Source organism: Mus pahari, chromosome 17, assembly GCF_900095145.1.
Source record: "Mus pahari chromosome 17, PAHARI_EIJ_v1.1, whole genome shotgun sequence".
Lineage (NCBI taxonomy): Eukaryota > Metazoa > Chordata > Mammalia > Rodentia > Muridae > Mus > Mus pahari.
The window spans coordinates 65,062,633-65,076,288 of record NC_034606.1 but is presented as its reverse complement, the minus strand read 5'-3'; the positions used below and the strand labels follow the sequence as shown (position 1 = coordinate 65,076,288).

The following is a 13,656-nucleotide window of genomic DNA, read 5'->3' as shown; positions in this document are numbered from 1 at the left end:
AAAAAAAAAAAAAAAAAAATGTAAGCCACCACACCAAGTAATTTCCCCTGTCTCTTCGGAGGTAGAAATTCAGTGGAAGAAGTGGTTATATACAAATATAAGTCAAAGCAGACTGTAAGGATATTGTGTTGGCATACAAGAATGAAGCACACTTTCACAGATAGGGGATGCCTTTGGCTGGCGGAGTCATGTTTATCATGACAATTTAGCTCTGGCCAACTTAAGCCCTTAGCTTGTTTTCTGTTTGGTAAAATAAGTGACATTTACCTTTAGAATATTTTTAAAGATGAGAGGCAGAGGCAGGCAGATCTTTTGAGTTCAAGGCCAGTCTGGTGACCTATGGACCCTGGTGGTATACAGAGTTCCAAGACAGCCAAGGCAACAAAAAGAACCCTGTCTCAACAAATGAGCAAACAATGACTAGAGATGCTAGGAAGACCTGGCTGCTGTGGAAATTGCTATGTAGTGTAGACTGGTCTTGAACTTGTGGAGATCCTTCTGCTTCAGTCTACTGAGTGCTAGGTTTTTAGGAACACACACAATGCCCTTTTAGGAAGGCATTACAGGGGCTGGTGAGATGGTTCAGTGGGTAAGAACACCTGACTGCCCTTCCGAAGGTCCAGAGTTCAAATCCCAGCAACCACATGGTGGCTTATAACCATCTGTAACAAGATCTTACTCTTTTGGAGTGTCTGAAGACAGCTACAGTGTACTTACATATAATAAATAAATAAATCTTTTTTTTTAAAAAAGGAAGGCATTACAACCCCGACTTGAGGACTTCTGCAATACTGTTCATAGCATACAGGTATTTTGCCCGTGCTTAATTTTAAAAATGGCCATAATTACTTAATCCTCAAGAGCAAGGTGGAGGAGATACGATTTCACCCCCTGCTCCAGGGTCTTCATTATTTAGCCCTGACTCACCTGGAGGTCAGACCTGCCTGCCCCTCTCTCTGGAGTGCTGGGATCAAAGGCATGAACCACTATGCCTGGCTATGGTAGTTCTTTACTTAACAATTTAGTAAATTCAATCTCTTGGAGATTACTCTTAAGTTATCAAACTATAAATAAAGATGCCAGCCCTGATTTTGCTCTGCAGATCTTTCCCCAACACTCATCATTGCCTAAAACAAAAACAAAACAACAAAGAACCAACCAAACAGAAACAAAACAACAAAAACAAGCAAGGCGTGGTGTGCACGCTTTTGATCCTAGCACTCAGGCTTGCGGGTGTGGATCTCTCAGTTCTGGGTCTGCTAAAGCTACCTAGAGGCCCCGTCTGAAACATCAACAAAAACCCCAATAGTTTTCTGTTCCCTGCGCGAATGCATTAGGGAGAAGGGTGAAGATAAGGGAAGGCAAATGAGGAGAGTTTAGGACCTGAAACACGGGAACGAAAGTCCCTCCGGGGATGGAAGCGGGCAGCAGAAATGTGGAACCGCCACTTTGCTTGACCGTCAGGACCCGGAGCCTGCGACACCGCTTCACACCTAAGCACTGAGCCCGCCCACTACTTCGGGGGCGGGAGCCTTCGCATCGAAGCCTATCACCGCTACGGAGGCAGAGCCAGTCTCCTCTTCATTGGTAGCTGGATGTTGACGTCACTCCAGGGCCGTAGCGGACGTCCTGATTGGTTGGCGCTGGGGCGGGTTTGCGCTTCCAGTCTGCGCCGGACTTTCGCTGTCCGCGCTTCCAGTCGGTCGTGGTGGCTAAGGAGGGCGTGGGGACCGCTCCGCGGAACCCTGGGTTTGTGCTGAGGGCGGAGTAGGGGGGCGGGAAGAATCGGTGACCGGAAGTTATCTGGCTGACCGGAAGCGAAGCCTGAGGGAAAGTGCGGATGCCCGGAGGGAGGAGCTTTCCAGGGAAGGGGGCGGAGGGGGACGCTCCAAGCCGCCGGCGTGCTGCGCGTCTCCGCTTTGAGGCTGCTCGGAGGACGCTGAGCGACCGACCGGTGGGCTTCAGAGAGCCCGAGTGCGGCTGAGCTCCGGCGGGACCCGGCGCCTCACGACCCCGAGAGCCGAACGGGAGGGATTCCTGTCACCGGGGCACCCGAGGAGTAGCCAGGGTGCAGCCCGTAGGTCCGGCTTGGGGCGCTGCGCGAGGAGCTGGGTTTGTAGCTGACTTCCACTGTGCTGTCTGTGCCGGGTAGAGTTACGCTCCGCGCCTTTGTACATACAGGAGCCGGCGCCTGCTGGGGCAGGGAAGGAGCCGGGATGGCCTGGGCTCTGAAGCTGCCGCTAGCCGACGAAGTGATCGAGTCGGGGCTGGTGCAGGACTTTGATGCTAGCCTGTCTGGCATTGGCCAGGAACTGGGTGCTGGTGCTTATAGTATGAGGTGAGTGAGATGCCTCCCAGACCTTACCTTCTTAATTACAAAGGCAGGATCTTGAAAGGTGGGAGGGCGGCTGTACAGTTTAAGAAAACAGCCTGCAGCGTGGTGGGCAGACTCCCCGCTCCTTACACCCTCTCCCCTCCACCATTGGTTTGAGTAGTAGTGGTATGGGAGGACTGGAAAGACTCTAGGAAGAGTCAACTCTGTAGGGCCCTTGCATCCAGATGGTGTAGCAGACTTGTACACTGTATATGTATACGTGGGTATGTCTGGATTCATGTGAAGAAGGGGCAGTTGAGGGATATCTAAGGTAGTCGCGCAGCTGGGAACTGAGGCTCAAGGTTGACTACTTGTTGGGAAGAGATGGGAGACTTTGGGCAAGAAGTCCACTGACAGCTGCCTCTTACAACAGACTTGTTTTAAGGTTCTCTTCCAGGGTTTCTGTCTTTGGAAACTTGAGCTGAGAATGTCTAAAAACTGACAAAGGAAGACAAGTGTACTAGTGCACAACTGAAATACCAGCACCCTGGCACTCAGCAAGTGGGGGGATTAGGAGTTCAAGACCATGCTTGGCTACATATTAAGTCCAGCATGGGCTACTTGAGATTCTGCCTAAAAAAAAAAAAAAATAGGTGTTCCTAAACACCTATGCATCAGGCAGAAATAGCCTTTTGTTAGGGAAGATGGGTGGGAAACACTGCCCCACACTGCTGGAACAGCTGGAGGAGTTTTCTTCCTCTCAGGAATCACAGCTTAGGTAAAGCTGGAATTTTATTTATTTATTTATTTATTTCAAGACAGGGTTTCTCTATGTAGCCCTATCTCTTCTGGAACTCTGTAGCCTAGGTTGGCCTTGAACTCAGAGATATGCCTGCCTCCACTTCCCAAGCACTGAGATCAAAGGTGTGCATCACCACAGCCCAGCCTAAAGCTGAGTTTTTGACACAGAAAAAGAGTTCAGGATAAGTTACTATGAAACAGAGTTGAAGTTTATTTAAAGGTCTTCAACATCCATAGGGTCTAAGGCAAAATGAGGTGTGTTCAGGAAAGAAAGGTATACCTGAGAGTGGGGTTCAGGCTTCTCAAAGGGATAACTGTCTTTACAGTAACTATATTTAGTGTTTTTGAAGGTGCCTGAAGTTGTACTTGACAGAATTTTTAAGAAACCTTATAACAGGTCGTGGATCATGCATGAGATTACTCTTAGATCCCAAAAGTTTCAGAAATTAAGATGTTTTTTAATTGTAATAAAAAATTTAGCCTTGTTTTGGTGATTGGCAGAAAATATCTGATTAAGTAGGACGTCTATGTTTGAGGTAACATAGGCTTGGGTTCTAAATGTGGATCATTGCTGTTTTAGCTTTCTTCTCTTGATAAAGGAATTTTATTTCTTTGTTGGTAGTCTTCACACAAAATATAGTTACTTGTGTTGGAATTTTCCCCTCCCATTTATGTGTGTGTGCGTGCATACACGTGTGCGGGCCATGGCTTTTGTGGAGGTCAAGGGGCAGCTTTCAGGAACTGATTTTTGTCCTTCCACTGTGTGGATTCTAGGATAGAACTCAGACTCTCAGTCTTGGTGGCAAGGACCTTAAATCATCAACTAATCGATTCTTTAGCCACACGTTTCTCCTTCCCATTTTCCTATACGTTTTATTGTCTTTCTCTCCTGTTGTAATTTCCCCCTTTGAGACTTTTTTTTTTTTTTTTTTTTTTTTGGTTTTTCGAGACAGGGTTTCTCTGTATAGCCCTGGCTGTCCTGGAACTCACTTTGTAGACCAGGCTGGCCTCGAACTCAGAAATCCGCCTGCCTCTGCCTCCCGAGTGCTGGGATTAAAGGCGTGCGCCACCACGCCCGGCTTCCTTTGAGACTTTTAAGGCTAAAAGTCTGTTTTCTAGAACTACTTTAGTGTTGGATAGTGATGCAGACCCTAGTATTCAGGGAGCAGAAGTCTCAACCTGTCCAACCTAAGGAGAGCATGAGAAAGCTCAAGCTTGGAGACATCTTTGGAGCTCTGGAGTAGAGGGAAACCACACAGCAATACAGCCAGTATAGCATACATGCATACATGCGTGCGCGCACACACAAAATCTCCGAGGCTTATCTTTTATACAGTCTTTTTTTTTTTTTTTTTAATAAGTTAATCAGACTTTTTGTGATGTNCTTAAGCTTGATTGTGTCCTGACTTTTCTATTTCTATTTTTTATATTTTGAAAAATCCTTAGGACCAAACTATGATCTGAAATGTTTTGCCAGTGATGGTGACACGTGTCTTTAATCTCAGCACTCAGGAGGCAAAGGCAGGTGTGACTCTTGAGTTTGAGGTCAGTCTGGTCTACAGAGTGAGTTGCAGGACAGCCAGGGCTTACACAGAGAAACTGTGTCTCCAAAAAAAAAAAAAAAAAAAAACAAAAAAAACCAAAAAACCCAACCAACCAACCAAAACAAAACCAAAAAAAAACCCTAACTAAATAAAATCCCTTTTTAGGTCTGGGGAGATTCCCAGGGGACCTGCCTTATAAGCACATACTGAACAAGAACATCTGCATTTGAATCCCAGCAACCCCATGAAAAAACCAGGAATGGCTGCCCCATGCATGCCTTACTCCACAGTAGATGCCCCGTGTACTTTTTACCCTAGGATCCTCATGGTTCATGGCCTAGCATGCCTATCTGGGGAAATGGTTCAGTGAGAAGACCCTGTCTCAAAGGGTAAGTAAGACAGTAGTAGAGCAGGACACCCCCTTCTGCCTTCACACACGTGCACATATGCACACATGAGATGTCCTTTCTCATCTAAACATGTTTTCTCTTTAATCTTCTTTACCAAAGATACCTCATCTGTAACTTCCTGTATCTTTTTTAAAAGCAGTATTTATGTGCATGGGCAAAGAAGAAAACTTAAATGCAAGATAAAGAAGACAAAACAATCATGAACCTGTGGGCCTTTTTAACCTAAAAAGAAGTTCTAAGGTGCAACACTATAACAAACTAAATTAGGGTCTTGTAGTTACTAGAAAACAAATGCAGATTCCTGTTGGCTATCAAAACCACCAGTCCCTGGAATATTTAACTTTCAAACTCCATGAATATGGATATGTTGTCTCTCCTACTGAGGTGCCTAATGATGACACCACTGGTGATGCCATCAGGTGGCAGTGTTTGAATGGCTTTGGTAGTCTGGCAAGAGCTGATCCTGTAAGGTGTGCACATAAGCTGAGAGAATGAACTTAGGCTCCGCATGTTTCAAGGTGAGCCTTGGCAGATTCATACTCCTTTCATTGAACTTCTGATACCATAGAAGTTGTCTGGAAATAAATTTATATCTGACTTGGTCAGGGGTTTGTTGTTGTTGTTGTTGTTGTTGTTATCTGGGTATCTCAGGTAACCCAGGCTAGCTTCCAACTGAGTAGCTCAGGATGACCTCCAACTTCTCATTTTGTTTTTTGGTTGTTTTTTTTATTTTTTTTTATTTTTGTCTTGTTGTTTTGTTGTTGTTGTTGTTGTTCTTCTTCTTCTTCTTCTTCTTCTTCTTTCTTCTTTCTTCTTTCTTCTTTCTTCTTTCTTCTTTCTTCTTTCTTCTTTCTTCTTTCTTCTTTCTTCTTTCTTCTTTCTTCTTTCTTCTTTCTTCTTCTTGACAGGGTTTCTTTGTAGACCAGGCTGGTCTCGCTCATAGAACTCCACCTGCCTCTGCCAAATGCTGGGATTACAGTACAGGCCTGTGTCACCACATCCAGGCTATGTGGTACTAGGGACCAAGCCCAGCGCTTTGTGAATGTTAGGCAAGCATTCTATCAACTATATGGTCAGTGTGTGTGTGTGTGTGTGTGTGTGTGTGTGTGTGTGTGTATGTCTCTGGGTGCTTGTACTCATGTGTGCTCATGTATGTTCATGTGTGTGTGGTATGTGTGTAGGAAGGGTGTTCATGCACATGTATGTGGAGGCCAGAGGTTGATGCCAGATGTTTTCCTCATGGAAGTCAGAAGGTGTAATATCCCCTAGGACTGGGGTTGCAGATGATTGTGAGCCACCATGTGGGATCAGGGAATTAAACTCAGGACAACCAGTGTTCTTATACATGGGCCTTCTCTCCAGCCCAGGTGATTGTCTGTCACTGTGCACACACTTCTTAGTTTTACAAAGTCCCAACTTCCACTTGTCCTTACTTTATTTATTTATTTATTTATTTTTGATTTTTTTCGAGACAGGGTTTCTCTGGGTAGTCCTGGTTGTCCTGGAACTCACTCTGTAGACCAGGCTGGCCTCGAACTCAGAAATTCGCCTGCCTCTGCCTCCCGAGTGCAGGGATTAAAGGTGTGTGCCACCACGCCCAGCTTACTATTTTTTCTGGCAGTTTCAGTGTTTCAGGGTTAGGGTTCGATCCAGTTGGAGTTGGTTTTTGTGAAAGGTCTGGTATCATTCTGCCTATGAACAACCCGTTCTCCCAACTCCATGACAATGCTTTCTTTTCTCCACATATGTCTTTAGCCTCACTGGCAACATTAAGTAGCTGATGTCATGTTTGCTTGTGCTTGGGTCTTCAGTTCTGCTCTGTTGGTATGTGTGTCTGCTTTGTGTCAGTGCCACGTTGGTTTTATTCCCGTGGCCTTGGACTGTATCTTAGATCTGGAGTGGTAACACATACACACACACACACACACACCCCCAGCGCACTGTTCAGTTTGTTCTGGATTGTTTTGGCTGAGGTTGCATATGAATTTTAGGATAGTTTTTCTCCGTTTATGTAAAGAGTGAGCTATGGGGATTTTGATTGGGCTCACATTGAATGTGCACACTGTCATTTTCATAGTGTTGATTCCCAATCCATGAGCATGGGATGTCTCTCCATTGTTTATCCCTTCAGAGGTTTAAAGTTTTCACTGGTGTGGTCCTGCATTTCTTGGTTAGGTTTATTTCTAGATACTTTGTTTTCTTTGAATCTGTTGTGAATTGGGAGTATGTCCAGATCTCCTTCTCTGTATATTTATTGTTGGTGTATAGAAAGCCATTGATTTGCACAAGTTGGTTCTGTACCCTGCCACCTTCCTGAATTTGTTTGTGTTTCTAGAAGTTTTCTGGTAGACTTTTGGGCTCCTGCAGACAGGGATGTGTGGATGACGTCCTGCCTTATGGCTCCAGCTAGTGCTTACAACGCAGAGCTGAAAAGGAACAGAATAGTGGGTGTCTGTCCTGTCCTGACTTCCATGGGCGACAGCAGTTCTCAACCTGTGGGTCGCAACCCCAATATCAGATACTTACGTTAAGACCTACAGCAGTAGCAACATTACAGTTGTGAAGCAGCATCAAAATAAGCTTATGGCTAGGGGTCAGCACAGCATGAGGAGCAGTGTCAGGAAGGTTGGGAGCCACTGATTGAGGATGCGGTAGGCTGTGGGTTTCTTGTATATAGCTTTTATTGTGTTGCGGCATGGCCCCTCTAGCCCTACATTTCTAGGACTTTTATCATCAAGGTATGCTGGATTTTATAAAAGGCTTTTTCGACTTCTATTGAGATAATCGTGTTTTGTTTTGTTTTGTTTTGTTTTGTTTTTTGTCTTTAGGCCATTAATGTAGTTTATTGCATTGACGTGTATATGTTGAACCATCCCTGAATTTCAGGGATAAAGCCATTTTGATCATAGTGTATAATTTTTTTATGTTTGTCTATATTCTGTTTGGAAGTATTTTATTGTGTATTTTTGAGTCTTTGTTCATCAGGGATATTGGCCTGTAGTTTTCTTTGTTGTTGTTCCTGTGTCTGTCCCTGTCCCTGGTGTCGGTGTTAGATTGATACAGCAGGAGTCTGGGAATGCTCTGTTTCTTTCTTTGTTCTTAATAGTTAGCTACAGCTAGTCTTCCTGGTAGAATTCTGCTGTGAATCTGGTCCCAAATGCCTTTTCTTTTTTAGCTGGAAGGTTTTTTATTACTATTTCAGACCCCATATTTGTTGTGGGTCTGTTTAGGTTGTTGACTTCTTGTTTTCCTTTTGGTAGTTTGAGTCTAGAAATCCACTTCTTTTATGTTTTACTGCTTAATTGGACTACAAGCTTTATTTGTTTGTTTGCTTGTTTAGCTTTTTGAGCCAGGGTTTTTCTATGTAATAGTCTTGGCTGTCCTCTAACTCACTCTATAGACCAGGCTGGCTTCAAACTCAGAGAGCTGCCTACCTTTACCTCCTTGGTGCTGGGATTAAAGGTATGGGTGACTCTGTGCAGACTGAGTGCGAGTTTTAAAAACACTCATGTGCAGTATTCTAAATTTCTATGCTGTCTATTGTAGTGTTTCCCTGTTCATTTCTGACGCTGTTAACTTAAGTCCTCTATTTCTTTCATTAACTGTGCTTAGGGTCTGTAGAATTTATCTTCCCAAAGAAAATAGCTCTAAGATTTATTGATTCTTTGGATTGTTTTCTTTGTTTCTGGTTTTGTTTTGTTTTTTACTTGATTATTTCTTGCCATCAGCTGGGTTTGTATTTGTTCTTGTTCTTCTAGCTTTTTGAATTGCATCATTAAGCCATTTATCAGTGTTCTTTCTGATTTTTTTTTTTTCTTATGGGTGTGGGGTGGGAATTGAGACAGGGTTTCTCTGTGTAGCCTTGGCTGGACTGGAACTCCCTCTGTATACCAGGCTGCCTTGAACTCAGAGATCCACTTGGTTCTGGGATTAAAGACACACGCTACCGCCACCTAGCTGTAAATTATTTCCTAAACCACTATGTTGTAGGAATATTTTGTTATTTATTAAGATAGCAGGTAGCAGGTAAGCTTCTACAAAGTTCTTTGCTCCCAACAAAACCTAATAGTGGTAGTGAATGAATATACAATGGAAGATACTAAGGTATATGTATGTGCAGGTGCGCATGCAGAGAGAGAGAGAGAGAGAGAGAGAGAGAGAGAGAGAGAGAGAGAGAGAGAAAGAGAGAGAACACGGAACACGGTATATTTTTAAAAGTTTAAGGAATTAAAACACATAACCATCTCATAACATAACAATTCAGCTTATGTTACTTATTAAATATTGATGTGTTTGCTTTTGTAAGACAAGGTTTCCCAGCCTGGCAGTGGTGGCACACGCCTTTAATCCCAGCACTTGGGAGGCAGAGGCAGGCGGATTTCTGAGTTCGAGGCTAGCCTGGTCTACAAAGTGAGTTCCAGGACAGCCAAAACAAAAAAAAAAAAAAAAAAGAAAGAAAAGAAAAGAAAAATAGTTTTAGGGCTGGTGAGATGGCTCAGCAGTTAAGAACACTGACTGCTCTTCTGAAGGTCCTGAGTTCAATGTCCACAGAGCATGCGTGCAGCAGCCTCTGGCCAGCAGCCTCCGTAGTGTGCTGGTTAATGTCCCTCTCGTGCTTCTCTCACACTCTGGACTTCACAGCCATGGGATTTTTTTTTTTTTTTCGAGACAGGGTTTCTCTGTATTTCATGATAGGGTTTCTTGTATCCATGTGTGGCCATGAGCTTACTGTGTGGCTTGGGATCATCCATTTGTCTATTTGTGTGGCGTGTTTGGTGGCAAGTACTTTTATCTACTGAGCCATATTACTAGGTCTGATCTTCCTGCCTTTACCTCTCAAGTATAGGATTAAAGGGCCAATCTGCTAGGCCTGGTTTATGCTGGGATGCAGGTCATGTGCTGGGTCTTAAGTATGCTAGGCAAGTACTGTACCAATTAATCTGCATCTCCAGCATTCAGCTTATCCTTTTACCAAATGAGCTTTCTATACCTTTATGTTTAGTTAAAGACACGCCAAATTGGCTGGGCATGGTGGTGAACACCTTTAATCCTATCACTCAGAAAGCAAAAGCAGGTGGATCTTTGCGAGTTCAAAGTCAGCCTGGTCTATAGAGTGAGTTCTGGACATCCAGGGCTGTGTAGAGAGACTCTGTCTTAAAAACAAACAAACAAACAAACAAACAAAAAATGTCAATACCCCCCAAACAACCATTCCTCCTAAAAAAATTGATGTGCCAAATTCAGAACAATGTATATTGCATTGGTTCTGCAGAATTGAAGCAGAAATATCAAGTCTCGTCAGTAATACACACTAAGCACAGAGAAGTCAGTCCTTCAGATCCCTTCATTGAAATGAACTCAATAAATGAAACAATTTGATGCAGTAGAATGCTTCCTGACTCATTGGAGAAACTACCAAGTCTTCAGAATGGGTTTTCTAACTTGTAGTCAGCTTCCCCTTGAGAAAGAGCAGGCTTTCTCATTGCACCAGCACATGTGAATTATACATGACACTGGGTTTTGTATGACATGCTCCTCCTGATAACTTTTATCCTGCATTACTCTGCCCCCACTGATCCTTTCTCTTCCCAACTCATCCTTCTACTTTCCTGTCATGTGTATGAGTGTGTGACAAGGACTGGGTGCCCTAGTTAGGGATACTGTTGCTGTGTGATGGAACACCATGACCAAAGCAACTTGAGGAAGAAAGGGTTCATTTAGCTTATGCTAATCAGAGCAGGGACCTGGAGGCAGCAGAGGCCATGGAGGGATACTGCTTAATGACTTGCTCCCATGGCTTGCTCAGCCTGCTTTTATGTAGAATCCAGGACCACCGGCCCAGGGATGGCACTGTCTACAGTGAGCTGGACTCTCCCCCACTAATTAAGAAAATGGATGACTCTAGCTTGTATCAAATTGACCTAACCAGTACACTGGTTTTATACTTCCATTGGTTCTTTTTTAATGCATTTTCTTTAAGAATAATAAGCAGGGGCCTTGTGTGTATTTACTGAGGATCTTTTAAGTCTCCATCTCTAGAACTGAATTTTTTTTTTTCTCCAACAGTAAAGAAATACAGAATAGCTAATAATAATAATAATAATTTTAGATTGTGAAATATTTGAGGGACTGGTAGGATGTCTCAGTAGTTTAATAAAGGCACTTGCTGCTAAATCTGATGACCCAAGTTCCATTCCTGGAAAACCACATGATATATGGAGAGAACAGACTCCAGAAAGCTGTCCTCCATCCCTCATATGTGCAGTCTGTGTGCCAATGTAACTTAACGAAAGAAACCTCCTATGAATGTAGACATATCTGGGGTATGTACTGCTTTGAGTAATTTTAGAATCTCAACCTTAAATGACAGATCTGTGCTTAGTCATGGAGGGTTAAGTGGAATGCCACATGCTACTGTGACTGGGATCTGTAGCTTAGCCTCCCTAGACACTGAGATTTGAGGAGAGTACCTACGTTAATGAGTGTTGAGCTGTTGCTATGTCAAAATCCAATTTACCTTGATTCCTGGTAATTGTCACTAATTTTTCAAAGAAGCCAGCAGAGATGATGTTTGAGGATGATGTCACAGTGAAGTCTTTCAATGCCCAACATTGTTTCTGAATTTTATAGAAATAGTGTCTGGTTTAATATTGTCTCCAGGAACCGAGTATTTCTCCCTGACTGGCATGACCTAGGAAGGGTAGATTTTCTTGTTTCTCAGATAGCCCACACTGACTTTGAACTCAAGATTCCCTGGCGCTGGGATTACAGGTGTCTGCCATCACACCTGGCTTTCTCCATTATTTTTCTTTCTTTCTTTTTTTAAACGTATGTATGAGTGTTTGTCTGCATGTATGCATGTACCATGTGTGTGCCTGGTGCCTGTGGAGGCCAGAAGAGGGTGTTGGGTCCCCTGAACACGAGTTACAGATGGTTGTGAGCCACACCACGAGGTACCAAGTAGTAAGTGCTGTTAACTGCTGAGTGTTCTCTCCAGCCTCGCTGCTCTCTACTCTTTGGTTTTTTCGAGACAGGGTTTCTCTGTGTAGCCCTAGCTGTCCTGGAACTCACTTTGTAGACCAGGCTGGCCTCGAACTCAGAAATCTGCCTGCCTCTGCCTCCCGAGTGCTGGGATTAAGGGTGTGCGCCACCACACCCAGCTGCTCTCTACTCTTAACTGCACCCATTGGGACAGAATGCTCAGTTATGGACCTGCGGACAGGGAGAGCACCTTCCATGTCTCCATAGCACTTGGTGATGGGGACAAGAGGATCTCTGGCTTAGGGTCAACTCCAGCTGTGAAGGAGGTCTGTCTTTACCTGCAGCAGCCTCAGTGTCCTGAGAGTGGAGATTGCTAGTGTACTATTAAAGCCCACATATGTAAATCTGGCGTTTTTCTTTTGTTGTTTTTCTCCCATGGTTCTGCAAATCTGTGGAGCTAATATCCCCAGCTGTTTCTTTTCCAAATAAGCCAGGCATGGCTATGTGTCACAGCTCCAGTTCTGTGAGGGATGGAGACAGGATGTAGCCACCAGCCTGGCTCTGGTTCAGTGTGAAGTCCTGTCTCAAGGGAATATGGTTGAGAGTGATAAAGCTGGATCTCTGACCTTCTCGGGTTTTTTGTAGGGGGAATACCCCTCCCAGTGCACATACCTCATACACACACACTCACACACACTCTCTCTCTCTCTCTCTCTCTCTCTCTCACACACACACACACACACACACACACACACACACACACACACAGTCACACAGAGGGAATACCCTCCTCCCAGTGCACACACGCCTCATACACACACTCACACAGAGGGAATACCCTCCTCCCAGTGCGCACACACATACACACACACACACACACACACACACAGAAGGAATACCCTCCTCCCAGTGCACACACACCTTGAGCTAGGCATAGTGGCACACATTTGTCATCCCAGCACTCTGGATTGAAAGTAGGGGGTGAAGATAGGAAGATCTCTAGATAAAGGCCAGCACTGGCTACCTAACAAACAGTCTTAAAAACTAACACAAACAGGAGTGGCTTGGTGGTTCAGAGCACCTGCTGTTATTTCAAAGGGCCCAGGTTAGGTTCTTGGCACACACACTGAGCTGCTTACAAATCCCTATAACTTCCATGACGGTGGAATCCTTTTTTGGTGTGAGAGCTCCAGGCATACATCAGTTGCACATGCATACAGGATAAATAAATATCTTTTTAAACGCAAGTAAACAAAAACCCCTCAGTACTGTCTCCTTACTTCAAGGGGTTTTTTTGCTTTGTTTTGTTGCTTTGAGGTGGACTGTTTTTTATTTTGTTTTTTGAGTCAGGGTCTCACTGCATAATCATGGCTGGTTTGGAACTCACTGTGATCTGCCTGCCTCTGTAGATCTCTGCCTCTCCTGTGTTGGCATTCTCAGCTTGTATATCCCACCACACCTGGTTGTGATTTTTCTCATAGAAAGCTTCAAGTGCATGACCAGGTTAGCATGTAAGACCACGAGCTCCATGCACTCAGCACCTTGTCCTTAGGGTCCTTGACAAGACCTCTGCCAGTTTCCCTCTGTACTCTCATTTTTTTTTTTT

The 13,656-nt window shown here is 44.2% G+C and overlaps 1 protein-coding gene across 4 annotated transcripts in view; it reads left to right on the top strand.

Annotated features, from left to right (window-relative positions):
• The first annotated feature begins 1,678 nt into the window (after positions 1-1,678).
• The window catches only part of Tfcp2 (transcription factor CP2), a 42,405-nt gene continuing 30,427 nt past the window's right edge, over positions 1,679-13,656 (top strand). For 2 of the 4 annotated variants that reach the window (XR_003842386.1, XM_021216592.2), the window contains exon 1: positions 1,879-2,338. Coding sequence is in view for 3 of the 4 variants with exons in the window: in XM_021216592.2 (XP_021072251.1) it covers positions 2,217-2,338 (122 nt within the window). In the remaining variant the exon portion in view is untranslated. Of the gene's footprint in view, positions 1,750-1,878; positions 2,339-13,656 lie in introns of those variants that run through there. The other 2 variants (XM_029531060.1, XM_029531061.1) reach the window with 2 other exon arrangements.